Consider the following 12,623-nt stretch of genomic DNA (forward strand, 5'->3'; position numbering starts at 1 on the left):
TTGCAACTGTGTCCCCTAAATAAATCCTTTCCCCATGCTGAGCCATGCTAATGGCCTATTGTTAAATGGCCAGCCAGCACACTGTAAGCTGAAGTCATTATTTTTTCCACTCATCGCTGGGAAAAAAATCTCTCTCCAGCATCTGTCTTGAAGGATAAGACTGAAACTTTGAAGCTGCAAGCTGCTGTGCAGGGCACATGCCCTTTGCCCTGAAGCAGCAAATGGTGGCCACTCAGGCCCCTGCAGGGTTCCTCGCAGGAAGCAGAGAGTTTGCCACTATTGAGCTGGATGAGACACCTCTCTGGTGGGACAGGATGGCACCAGGGCTGGGGAGCAGTGAGGCAGCAGCTTCTCTGTCAGGGTCGGCTGGCAGCACCCACAGGGACCCTTGGCCCCCTCAGACTGTCCTGGACCTACCAGCACCTCTGGCCTCCCCTGTTGTGAGCCTGGGCCATCGCTGCCTGGTTCTGGGCTGCCTGGACTGATGGTGAGGCCAGGCAGGGACGTGGCCCTTGGCACGTGTGTGTGCCTGGCACTGCCTCCCACCACATCCCACCCTGGCTACTCCCTGGCACCCGCGCCTGTCTTTGTCTGCCACCATCTCGCACGTAAGTGGCTCCCTGGGAGACTTGCTCCATTTTTTTCTTTTAACCTTGAAATGCAATTTCCTCCCCAAAATATCCTTTTTCCTGTAAACAACATCTCTTTAGTGAGATTACAGCAGAAATTCCCTGAGTTCCCAGGTCCCGGGTGCTTTATCACCTGGTGAGCCCCATCCGTCACGGCCACGCGTGGGTTCTCGCCACCCCGCCCTTGCCAGCGGGTGATGGTCTTTTCATCATTTTTACAGATTTATTTTACAATAATTTAATTTCATCCTCAGCCCTGGGAAGACGAATTGGCCCCTGATGTGACTGGGGATTCAGAGCCAGTCTCATAAATTTGCCGCCTCTACACAAAGCTCTATTTGGAGTTCCTGATGCAGCCGTGAGCGAGAGTCCTTAAACAACAGGGGACGGGCTGTAAATCCCGTGTGTGGCAGAGGGATGTCGTGGTGCCAGTGATGCTCCCTCAGCCTGACTTGCTGGCTCTGGGTGGCCACAGGGAAAGCAAAGGGCAGAGGGCTGGGAAAGGGGCAGACAGGCTGCCCCAGCACAGCCCATGTGGCACTAGGTGCTGCCAGTGCTGCACTGCCAGGATACCACCTGCCCACATGGGCACCACTGCACAGGTGCCCTGGAGTGGCAAGTGCCCAGGACCCATCTCTGCCAGCACGTGCCTCACTTCCCGACTCACTGGAGCTGGTGCTGTGCCGGGCACAGGCGTCAGGGTGGTGCTCTGCACATTCCTGCACATCTGTGCTTGACACATCTGGGACTTGCTGTGCTTTTGCTGCGAGAGACTTGCCAATGTAATTAAACTCGAGTGAATCCCCTGCCCCCAGGCACAGCCCCTCATTTCCCTTTGATTTATTATGTCTTCTTAATTTATTTAAATGAGCCTCGGTGTTTGCACAGGCTCGGAGGGGGCTGGCTGGAGCTCTAATTGCCGGAGCGAAGGGAAGGTGGCGGGAGGGCTCCGGGGGATCTCTGCAGGGGTGTGTGCTGTGGGGTAGGGGGCTGCGGCCAGACCTCCAGCTGAGCCCCAGGCGTGGGAAGTGCCTTTGGAGCAAAGCTTCCTGCACATGTGGTGATGGTTTGGCCCCTGGCGCTGGGCTGTGCAGTGCCTGGGGATCTGCCTCAATGGGGCTCTGTAGGAAAGGCTGAGCATCTTTTGGAGCTGGCATAGGGGCATCTCCCTGGGGCATTGCAGGGCAGTGTCTGCCCTGGCTCTGAGCTGCCAAAGGCAGGGGATTGAGAAGCCCGGCAGATAACCTCTGCTCAGCCACGCACCTGAAGTGTACAGAGCTGGGATGCTGCCAGATCTCACTGTAGCTCCTGGCCAGGTGGGAGAAGTGTGTGGGACCATGGGGGAGCCCACGGCACAGTTTCAAGAGGTCAGTCTGCGCTTCAGGCCAACAAGGGTTTCTCTCACTCCCTCCATCCATTCCTCCTGCCTCCTCATGGCCCTACTCCCCCAGCTCAGACTGAGCAGACAGCATGCCTCCTGCCTGCCCCACGCCTGCCCTGTGCTTGTGTGGCCTCATGCCTGGCTAGACCCCATGCTGCTGGCCTTGCTTGTGTTTGCACAGCTGATTGTTCCCCTGCTCGGAGTACTGCCGTGCACTTGTCCCTGTTGAATTTCATCCTATTTTTTCCAGTCCATTTCTCCAATTTGTCAAGATCATTTTGAATTCTAATCCTGTCCTCCAAGATACTTGTAGTCCCTCCCAGCTTCGTGTCATCTGCAAATTTAATAAGCACTTTCTCTATTCCATCATCCAGGTCCTTAATGAAAACATTGAGCAAACCAGAACCAGGGCAAGCCCTTCGCCACCCGAGCAGCCCAACACATGCTGTGCTCACCATGCTCTGCCCAAATGTGATGGGAAAGGGTACCAGAGCTTTGCCATGTTGGCTGTGCCTCACTGCACCCCCAGCTCACATGGGACCTCTCTGCTTTGCTGCCCTGGAGCAGTGCTGGCACCATGGTGTGCTGACAGTATCAGGGGTGCTGGTGCTGGGGTGAGGCTGGGAGGGGACAGGGTTCATGTCCAGGAGGGCTCCAGTTTGAGCTGCCAATGGCTGGCACAGTGCAAAGGCCTGGGAGCAGCTCCCATGTGCTCCCAGTGGTCAGTGTGGGCACAGGGGCAGCACAGCAGCCCCTGATGGGCCCATCCTCCCTCCTCACAGCTGCCCACCTCCTATTCCACCGGGTGAGGCTCTGCCCAGCCACACTGTCTCCTCATTCTGAGGCTGCTCCCTTTGGGCTGGGACTGCTCCTGGGGCTGCAGGGATCTGGAACCAGCCCCATCCTGGAGCCATCTCGTGTTGCCACCTCTGGCTACAGCCATCTCTTTCCTTTAATTGATTGTAGAAAGCAATTTACAAAATACAAACTTCTGCTTGTGCCAAGCCCTGCATGTCCAGGCAAAGCCTAATTTCACAGTAAAATTTCAAGTGCAATGAATGGCTTTTCCCAGCACCAGTCCATGTCCAAGCCAAGAGCTTTGCAGTTTGCATAAGCTGTGTGGAGCAGCCCAGAAATGGCTTTGCACTGCCCTGCAGAGTATGCAGCTCCCTTGGGCTGGCTGTAACAATAGCCAGGGCAGCTCTGCCAGCACTCACTTTTGGGCTGGTGCTGCCTGGGTTGGCGTGGCTGTGTATAGGACCACCATGGCTGCAGCCTGGTCTGCAAAGAGTCACAAGCCCCAGCTCTCCATGCAGCCAGCTGGATGATGTAGGAATCCTGAGTGGTCCGTGTGGCCCTCAGGAAGGTGTCCCAGCAGGGCTGGCCAGAGCTGCAATGATGGGGACTCAGCTGAGAAATGGTGCTCCCAGGCTCTGGCTCTTTTCATGTCAAAGCTGTAATTTCATGGTCAGGGTCTAAGAGGTTTGTACATACAGATGCATTAATTCTGCATTTAGTGATACAGGAATAATTGGTGTCACATCAATTAGATCGGTTCTTGGATACTGCAGTGATAAGTGCTGTGCAAAGGCCTCTGGGCTGCAGGATGTGAGGAATTCCAGCAGTGAGCGAGCCTGGTGGGGCTGGCAGCAGCAGGCAGAGCGGGGCTGGCAGGGACATTGGGTGCTGAGAGAGTGGTGGACTGTCCAGCACTTTTGACCTTTGCAGGAGAACAGCAAGGCCTGGGGCTCTCATGGTAGTCAGTGCCTGGGGGTGCTGTGCTGGGGGCTGCTGCACAGCCTGGGGGTGCAGGCCTGTGCTTGGGGAGGGGCTGGTAACTTAGCAAACCTGACTGAGCCCAGTCCCATCAAGGTGATCCTCTGTGTCAAGCCACTTGTTAGGCACCTGGTTCAGCATCATCAGCTGCATCCCTCATCCCTGAGACATGGCTTTGCACACATGGTGGGCTTGCCAGCTCGCTGCTGCCCGCCCCACCAGCTAATGGGACGAGGCTCAGGTGGGTCTGGGGCAGTGTGGAGACCCCCTGTGCTCACACTCCCACAGCACAGATTGGTGCTGTCAGTCCCGTCCCTGCTGCGAAATGTAAGCAGAGGTAATTTGCAGATGACAAATATCCCTGACAGTAAATATTTTTCCCGCCCTCATCTTTCTACAAGCAGATAAGGTGGCAGCACTGTAGCAATACAGTTGCTGGAGGGAGACAAACTCTTTGGCAGACTTAAAAGTCTATTGTGTCCCTGCAATTATTTATAGATAAAGAGAAGAAAGCCAATAAGCAGAGAAAGGAGCTGCACAACTGCATTTGTTATGACGATGATGATGTTATCTCTCCCTCACACCCACACACACATCTTCAGTGCATGGAAACTTGCTGCTGGCAACAATCAAATCCCCTACCAGGACAAGCCAGGACGTACTGGAGGCTTTACCCTCTCATCACTGACTTGTGTCCAGCCCGTTTTCCCACAGTGAACCCACCACACAACTCCTGTGGTTTCTCTGGAATAGCACCTGCAGTGCCCCAGGTCTCTCTGTTTCTGGCTGCAGGATGTGGAGACCAGGTGGTCTTTGCCCCCAGCCCCTGGCATGCTGGATGCCTTGTGGTGAGGGGAGTCTGGGGTTGCCTGTAGGGAATATGGGACTGGCTGGGTCCTCACCAGCTCAGGCAGCAGGACCCCAGAATGTGGGTGCTCCCCACTGATGGCAGGGTGCAGGGGGAGTCTGTCAGCTTTCCCAGATCTGCATGGCAAGGATCTCGTCTCCCATCCCACACCACTACTGAGAACAGAAATGTGGGTGTTCGGAGGAATCTGGGATTAATAGATGTGGCAGGCAAAAGTGAAGGAGGTCACTGCCAATAAGTGCATTTCTGCAACCAGTGGAGCAGAGACACCCTGAGTGAGAAACATTGGCTGCAGCAAGGGAAGAGGTTGGGAAGCACCATGTTTTCCCTTTTCAGTGAGCACTGCAGGAGCCAGTGGAGGAGTCCTGGCAGGGCTGGACCCACAGAAAGGAAGAACAAGGAAGTTGAGGGGTCAAGACCTAGAGTGCAACTGAGCCAGGCACCGAGGTCTCTGGGTGACCTGTCACATGCGTGACACTGGGGCCCTTGACCAGCCCATGTCTCCCCATGTTCCAGGGTGCTTCATGGCATTGCTTGGCTCCTGCTGGGGCAGAAGTCTGCACCTCCCCAGAGCATGCACAGCCACTGCTCCTACCCAAGGCTGGGAGTGCAGGAGGGGTGTGGGCTCCTGCCAAGTGCTCAGCCCTGTCTCAGTGGGACCCCCACCCCGAGAAAGCCCCAGGGTGAGCTCTCCAGCTGCTGAGATATTGCCCAAAAGAGCGACTGGGAACCCTTAACTGGACTGGAGAGTGGGATGATTTTTCATTGCTTCCTCATAATATGAGGACAGGAGTAAGTGACTAGTACAGTCCGTTCACTCGGTAAAGATTTATACAATCACTTCATCCGGTAATTGGTATTCTGGGGAGAGAGAGCGAGCTGCAGCTCCAGCATCCGCCTCTATTTGTTTTATCTCTGTCTTTCTCTCTTTCTCTCCCCTTTTCAGAATGAGTAATTCTGTCCCTCACAATCCCATTTAAACAGAGCATTTGCAGAGTGAATAATTAGTTACATTCAATTAGGCCTCACGAACTCTCCCTTCTCACTTTGGGGGACAGACGCGCTAATGAGATGGTACATGTCTGACACGCGGGAGTGGGCACCGAACACGCTGCATGCCAGCATGGAAGGGTCAGCCTTGGGGGAAATGGGGAGGTGGCCCCAGAGAGTCCAGCCTGCCACCTGGGGAGACAGTCCTTTGGAAAGCATGCGAGGCCAAAGGTTTAATGTTTGGAGCCAAAGACTTTGCATCTGTGGCCCACATAACACCTTCTCCTCCAGCAGGATCACATCTGTCCCCAGAACTGGGTGTTCTCTGGGCTGGTGCCAAGGGAATGCTGCCCAGCCTGAGACCATCCCACCAGCACTGCTGGGAGTGCCAAGCCCTGAGAGGAGGGAAAGCTGCTGCCATGTTTTTATCTCCGTTATTAAACCTAACATTAGGTTTTAAGAGGAGCCTTAAATAATGTGCCACTGCCTGTGCAGGCAAAGTTGCTCCATGCTCCAGCTGCTCCTGCTCTGGGATTTATGGCCTTTCCCACGCCATGCTGCCTGTGTTCAGGCAGTGGTAGGTCACAGGCTAAGGATGCTCCCAGTGCCTAAAACCTGCAGTGGGCTCAGAGCCACTGCAGACCCACAGCACTGCTTTGGAGGCCGTGGTAGCTCTGCTGCGGTGTACCGCTGCACCCTGCAGTGTGATGGACCCTACTCGAGCATTTTACTGCCATAGCGGCGAGGCGAGGGGCACGGAGCTGCCTGCTGCAGGGAGCCCTGCCCCATCCTCTGTCTCCTCTGGCGTGGGGCACGGGCTGGGCATGGCCGTGCTGGGGGCAGCTCCTGCTGGGGGCGTCAGTGAGGACAGCCACAGGGGAAGCACATGCAGGGGAGTGGGCCCAGCCACGGTGTGCTCGGGAGGGCTTGGGGGAGGATGAGGGTCAGCGCAGCTGGTGGCAGCTCTTCCCTCACTCCTCTGGTGGGAGCATCCGCCCACTCCCAAAGCATCCTTCTCGGAACATCAGAGCTGGGACCGCCGGTCCTGGGCGCGCCGGGAGCTCGGGGCTGCTCACGCACACGGGGCATATAATCACGTTTAATCAATCACACGGTTTCGCCAGCAGTGGGTGGAGGGTGACGGAGCGCGGCCGCTCCCGCACGGACGGGTGGGTGTGCGGGGGAGCCGCGGGAGGGGCCCCGCGCTGGGCAGAGCCCCCCGTGCCCACCCGGAGCCTACGCGGGCCGGGGCGGGGGCGGGCGGTGCCGGTGCCGCCCCGCGCAGCCCTCGCCGGTCCCGCAGCACCATCTCCCGGCCGCCGCACGCCGGTGTCTGCGCTCCGGCCCCGCCGCCATCCCCGGCCCTGTCCCAGCGCAGAGCCGTGGGGCCGCCGGTCCTGCCTTCGTTCGTCGCACGGAGCCCGGCAGCGCCGGGCGGCACGGAGGGGCCGGGGCTGGGTGCCCTGTCCAGATGCCAGCATCCACCGGACCCTGCTCCAGCACGGGCAGCACTTCCACAGAGCCCCAGACAGGACACTGAGTTCTGCCGTGGTGATCTGACACTAGCAGCCCCCTTTCCCAGCCCTGGCTTCTCCAGCACTGAAGGAGACCGGGCTCCGTGGTGGGGTCTTCTGTCAGTAGTGGCACTCTGCTGTGGCCAGGGACTGCAAGGTGCTCTGCAAGGGCTCAGCAGGTGAGCAGCCACGCTGGGCTTCATTGCATCGCTTGGGTAGGAAGCAGGATGAGGCTCTGTTCCATGTCCTCATGCGGGCACCCAACCCTTGCTCCACCAGGGTAGCCCTGTGCAGGTGACCAGACCAGGAGTTGTGGTGGCATTCCAGTGGGGTGGTCATGCCATGGTCCACTGCAGCATCACATAATTTGCAGCCAGGCCAGATGCCAGATTTCCACCCCAGCTGGAGAGGGGACAGAGGAGATGGTGCTGTCCCCAGTCTGTGCTCCTGTTAGAGGCAGTGCCTTCAAAGCATCTCCTGCTCTGAGATGCGACTCTCCTTGCCATCCTCCTGGGCCACAGGCTGGCCCCCGAGTAGGGTCTCCTGCACAGGCAAGACATTCTCATCCTGCTCCGTGGGCTGCTGGGTATGTTGGTTCTCTCCGGGCTCCCCAGCCTCTATCTGCACAGGGGCAGGGATCAGGGGCAGACAGCTACATTCCCTCGCTCTGCACCCATCTTTCCACAGGCTCCTGCTACACGCCTGGGCAGGCCAGTGTATGAATCCCTCCCAAATGCTTAGCACCTGCCAGCAGCACCCTCGGGTCACCCCAGCCCTTGTCCTGCCCCAGCCAGGCAGCCTAGCTCAGCCCCCATCCCTTCTGCATTGCAAAGCCACAGCCCTGCTCTGCTGCTGGCACATCCCCAGCTGTGTCCAGGAGGGATCCCAACCCACTCCTGGAGGGGGCTCTAGATAGACTCACCTCCTTCGACACCCGTCGCCTGGAATCTGGATGGGAAGAGGGACAGAGAAGGCAATGATTAGGGGGAAGTATTCCTGCCCTGCAGGGAGCTTCCCGGGGTCAGAGCCAGGGCTGGTGCTGCTGCATCACAGGTCCTGCAGCTCAGGTTATGCCTGCTGCCACTGCCAGGCTGGGCAGGCTGGGAGTCACAGCAGGAGCCAGAATAGACTCATGGGGCACTAGTGCTGTCCCCCAAGAGCTGGGCCAGCTCAGGCTGCAGCAGTGCCAACACACCTGCTCCCAAAGACAGAGCAGAATTCAGCAAACCCTGTCCTGGTGATATTCCCAGAGGAGCTTCCTCACTCTCACCAGAGCTGCTGCTGTCCCCCCTGGCTCAGCCCCTCAGCCCTTTATGGCCCCTCTGGCCAAGGTTCTCCCTCTCTCAGCCAAGGCAGCAGTTCACATGCTTTAGCCCCTCACCTGTGTGCACCAGGCAGTAGATGCAGACACCTACGAGGCATGTGACAACTGCAGCTGTGATGGGGATCAGCACTGACAGTGAGGAGCGCCTGCTTGACTCTGCGGGAGGACACAGGGTCAGTGAGGCACCCACAGGACACCCAGCACGACACAGAGTGCTCCACTCCAGCCCCAGCCCCACAGGGATCCCCCATGGAGACAGAGGCAGGAAGGCATCACACTGGCCATGCACTCAGACCCTCCTCTCCCAAAAACACCATTCATGAGGCCAGCTCTTCTGAGTGCTGCAGGATCTGGAGCCCTGGGGGGCTCTCTGCTTTGCACTGGATCAGCCCTGGGCACCAGGCACTTACCACAGATCACATCTGAGGAGTTTGTCCCTTTCACCTTCACGACCAGCCCCTTTTCTTCACAACTGCAGGGAAGAACAAGACCATGTAACCATAGCAGTAACTCAAGCTCAGAGAATAATAGTTGGGGCTGGGCAGGCACCTGAGCTGCCCCAAAACACATCCTGCTTTGAGCCTGCCAAGCTCCAGCAGGGTGAGCAGGGGGATCCCCAGTGACACAGCGTGATGGGGACAGCAGGGTACCAACCCAGGGGCTTGGCCTGGAGTTGCTGAAACTGCTGAGGATGGGAACAAGTTTAGGGACAAGGCAGAGGAAGGAGCAGACCTGCCTGGTCAGGGAAGCCCCCAGGGCTTGTGCACTGTAGCTATGACAGAAAAGCTCAGATAGGCTACAAGTGCTCTGTGGGGAAGTAATTTCTGGGCACAGATAAAAGCAAAGTGAAATCCAATGGCTGGCAGCTGAAGCAAGACTAATTCAGCTTGGAAATAAGGCTCATGTTTCTACCAGGAACTACAATTAACCCTCAAGCATCTTTCTAAAGACAGGGATGACCTGCCAGCTCAAAGCCAAACTCTCCATGGAGAGGGCTTGCGATGACTACAGCCACAGAGGGCACTGGGAGGGAGAACCTGAACAGGGCATGGGGCATTCCCATAGATCCTGATCTCTATCTTCCAGCATTGATGACAGCATGGACACCCCTGAAGGGACAAGCAGTCTGTGCACATACTGAGGGACAGACACAAGTGCCTGAATGTCTGCCTTGACCTCAGTCAGTGCTGTCCTGGACTGCACTGTGCTCCTAACTCTGTTCCTCTCACTCTGGCCCTACACCAGCCAGATGCTGTGTCCCTCAGAGACCAGCCTGGCTTCCCAGTCCTCCAGGCCACCAAGAAAACTGGCAGCAGAGGATGTGCTCACTGGGGCTAGGGGAAGGACATGGTCTGTACTCAGACAATACCTTGTCCAGGGGTGGCATGGCTCGGTTTTAGAGGAGACATTGGAGAAGGTGCCTTCTGCACAGGGTTCACAGGGGGATGACATCCGGTCCATGGCCTTGGCTGAGGAGGAGCAGAGATGGCAAAAGGTCAGCAGGGGCTAAGGGGAGTGAAGGCCTGAGGGGGCCAGGGGCTGCAGAGGCCAGGTGTGCAACATGCCCTGTGGCAGTGGCACAGCTCTCCCAAGGCCCTGCCAGGGGGCACCGTGCTGGGGAAGCCCCCATTCCCTGAGGTCAGTGCTGATGGCATCGGTCATTGAGTGGGAACAGCTTGTCAGATTTACCTGCTACAAAGCCAGAGCCAAGCTGGCAAGGCTGGTTCTCCACGCAGGTCTGGCAGCTGGTGTCAGAGCAGTGCATGCCAGCCTGGCACTGGCACACTGTGTTGTGTGTTGTACTTCCTTGGATCTTCACAATGAGGCCAGCATCTGGGCAGAGAGGACATGGACAAGGTGAGACACCGAGCAGGAGAGTCAGTCCCCACAGGTTGGGGTCAGTGGTCACAGGGAGCACTTACTGTCTTCACAGATATCATGAGGAGCACAGTGCTTCTCCTTGGTCCAGCTTGGCTGATAGTGTCCACTCTCACAGGGGGAACATGCAGAGTCTTGTGTTTTATTGCACTCAGAGACCAGCTTTTCCCCTGTAATAGAGGCTGGTGAGAAAGAGACAAGGGGGACTTCCCTCTCTCCAGACAGCATCTCTACCTGCAGGACAGGGGAATGCTGGCAGCTGTGGATGCCAGGGCTGCTGCAGCATTCTGCATGGAACCCAGGGATGAAGGAGCCAGCTTGCCTGATGACTACAAATACTGCAGGGGCCAGGTGGGGCAGGAGAACTGTGAGGCCACTCCAGGGACTGGGAGATGACCTGACTGTGACAGCAGCAGCTAGCAAACACCATCACAATTTGCTAGTGCCAGCAGCAGCACTCTCCCCACAAAGCTGCCTTTGCCATGGGGTCCTGTAGCTGCAAGAGCACAAACAGTCCCAAGAGAGCTGCGGCACCTTTGGTGAGGTCCAAGGGGTCTCCTAGAGCACCCACAAGGCCCTGGTTGCTCTATCACTGAGATAACACAGGGAAATGAAGCTGTCAGCATTACTGGCAATGAGGTGGAGGGGCTTGCCCCACTGTGGCCAGGCAGTAGGTCCTGGCACAATGCAGTTGTGAGGTCCTTAGGAAAGGGTTTCCATACCTGGAGGACACCGGTTGCAGCATCTGCCCTTGTATACATACTGCTTATCAAAGCATGTTAAGGCATCACCAGGTTCCCAGCACTGGAAGAAACAAGACCTGTGAATTCATAGCCAACGCTCCCACATCACCATGCTTCCACAGACACACGAGCGAACCTGCACCCTGACGTGAGGGCTTCCTCACACTGCTCTTCCCACACATCCACTAACCACAGACCACAGCAGCCACCCACGCTGCCTGATGGCATCAGTGCTGTCTTTGAAGTGGGGTAACAGTGATTCCGGTAGAGTTGCTCCACACTTCGCCTGATTTCCTACTATAAGGACTGCACATCACCCTGTGCCCCTGCCAACAGTACCGCAGTCCCCCATAAAGGGAGCAGCGATCAGCAAGCTTTCACACCCAGAGCACTGCCAGCCCCTTCCCAAGGCTGACACACCGTCCCTGAGGGACAGGAAATCCCCAGTCAAGCACATCACCCATGCAAACTTTGCCAGAGCCTGCCCTTGCTCCTCCTAGCAGGGGATTGCCTGCACAGGGAAGGGTAAAAATGAGGTAGGGAATGAGCTCTTGGGCAAGACAGGCTGCAAGAGGGCACCCGGAGCACCGTTCCTCTCACAGAGCCAGCCCCTCGCTGCCCATCCCCAGCAGTCCGGCAGCTCCCAGCAGATCCGCCCGGCCATCCCGGGGAGCGGGACGGGGGCTCCGGCAGAGAGCGAGGGAGAGAGGGCAGGGCCGAGGGTGCCGTGGACGAGCAGGCAGCACCGCCGGGCGCAGCCCACCCCCGGGGGCACCTCGAGCAGCCCCGGCTCGGGGACAGACAGCGATGAGGCCGCGGAGCCGCCACAGCAGTCACACCCGCCCACATGGAGCCGAGAACTGAAAGACGCGCCGGCAGCCGGTTCCAGAGCCCCGCCCGAGGGGGGTCCCGGCCGAGGGTCCCGGGGGTCGCCGCTACCCGTCCCTCCCGTGGGGACCCCCGGGGCAGCGCAGGGCGGGGCTGGGCTGCCGGGCCCGCGCCACCGGAGGAAAGCGAAAGCGTGTGGGTGAAAGACCCAGGAGAGGAGACCGCGCAGTCCAGACAGCTCCTCCGCCCTGGCTGGGTCCCGGGAGACCGGACCCGACGGACCCGACGCGGCACTACCGCCGGGTCCCGCTCACGCCGCCCGCGCACAGCCCCGGGGCTCCCCGGAGGGGACGGGCCGGAGCGGCCGGACCGTGCCCCGTCCCGGCAAGCCCGGCGGGACACAGACACAGGGATGGAGGGATCCCCTCCGTTTCTGCCCCGTCCCGCTCCCGGTCCGTGCCCCGATCCCGGCCCCACTCACGCCCAGCAGCGCCGCGCAGAGCAGTCCCAAAAGCCCCAGCCGGTTCATGGCGCTGCGCCCCGGCCGCCGCCGCCGCCCTCCTAAGAACGCCTCGGTCCGTTCCCGCCCAGGAAGGGGCGTTCGGCCGCCGGGGCTTCCCCGCCGGCCCCGGCTGGGGACAGCTCCCGGAGCCCCGCGCTGCCCGCCCGGCCTGCGGGCAGGCTCTGCCACG

The 12,623-nt window shown here is 58.7% G+C and overlaps 1 protein-coding gene across 2 annotated transcripts; it reads right to left on the reverse strand.

Moving 5' to 3' along the window:
- Positions 1-6,727: 6,727 nt before the first annotated feature.
- CD40 (CD40 molecule) lies at positions 6,728-12,494 on the reverse strand. Of its 2 annotated transcripts, none has more exons than XM_066330665.1 (9): positions 12,413-12,494; positions 11,083-11,164; positions 10,405-10,530; positions 10,172-10,315; positions 9,852-9,951; positions 8,893-8,954; positions 8,540-8,638; positions 8,081-8,106; positions 6,728-7,701 (listed from the first exon to the last, which is right to left on the reverse strand). In XM_066330665.1, the coding sequence occupies exons 1-9, from the start codon at positions 12,458-12,460 to the stop codon at positions 7,624-7,626; spliced, it is 765 nt and encodes a 254-aa protein (XP_066186762.1). In that variant the 5' UTR covers positions 12,461-12,494; the 3' UTR covers positions 6,728-7,623. The 2 variants fall into 2 exon arrangements, with proteins under 2 accessions (XP_066186762.1, XP_066186761.1); XM_066330664.1 differs by having other exon boundaries at positions 6,728-7,779.
- Between the last annotated feature and the right edge of the window lie 129 nt (positions 12,495-12,623).

Source organism: Sylvia atricapilla, chromosome 16 (genome assembly GCF_009819655.1).
Source record: "Sylvia atricapilla isolate bSylAtr1 chromosome 16, bSylAtr1.pri, whole genome shotgun sequence".
NCBI lineage: Eukaryota > Metazoa > Chordata > Aves > Passeriformes > Sylviidae > Sylvia > Sylvia atricapilla.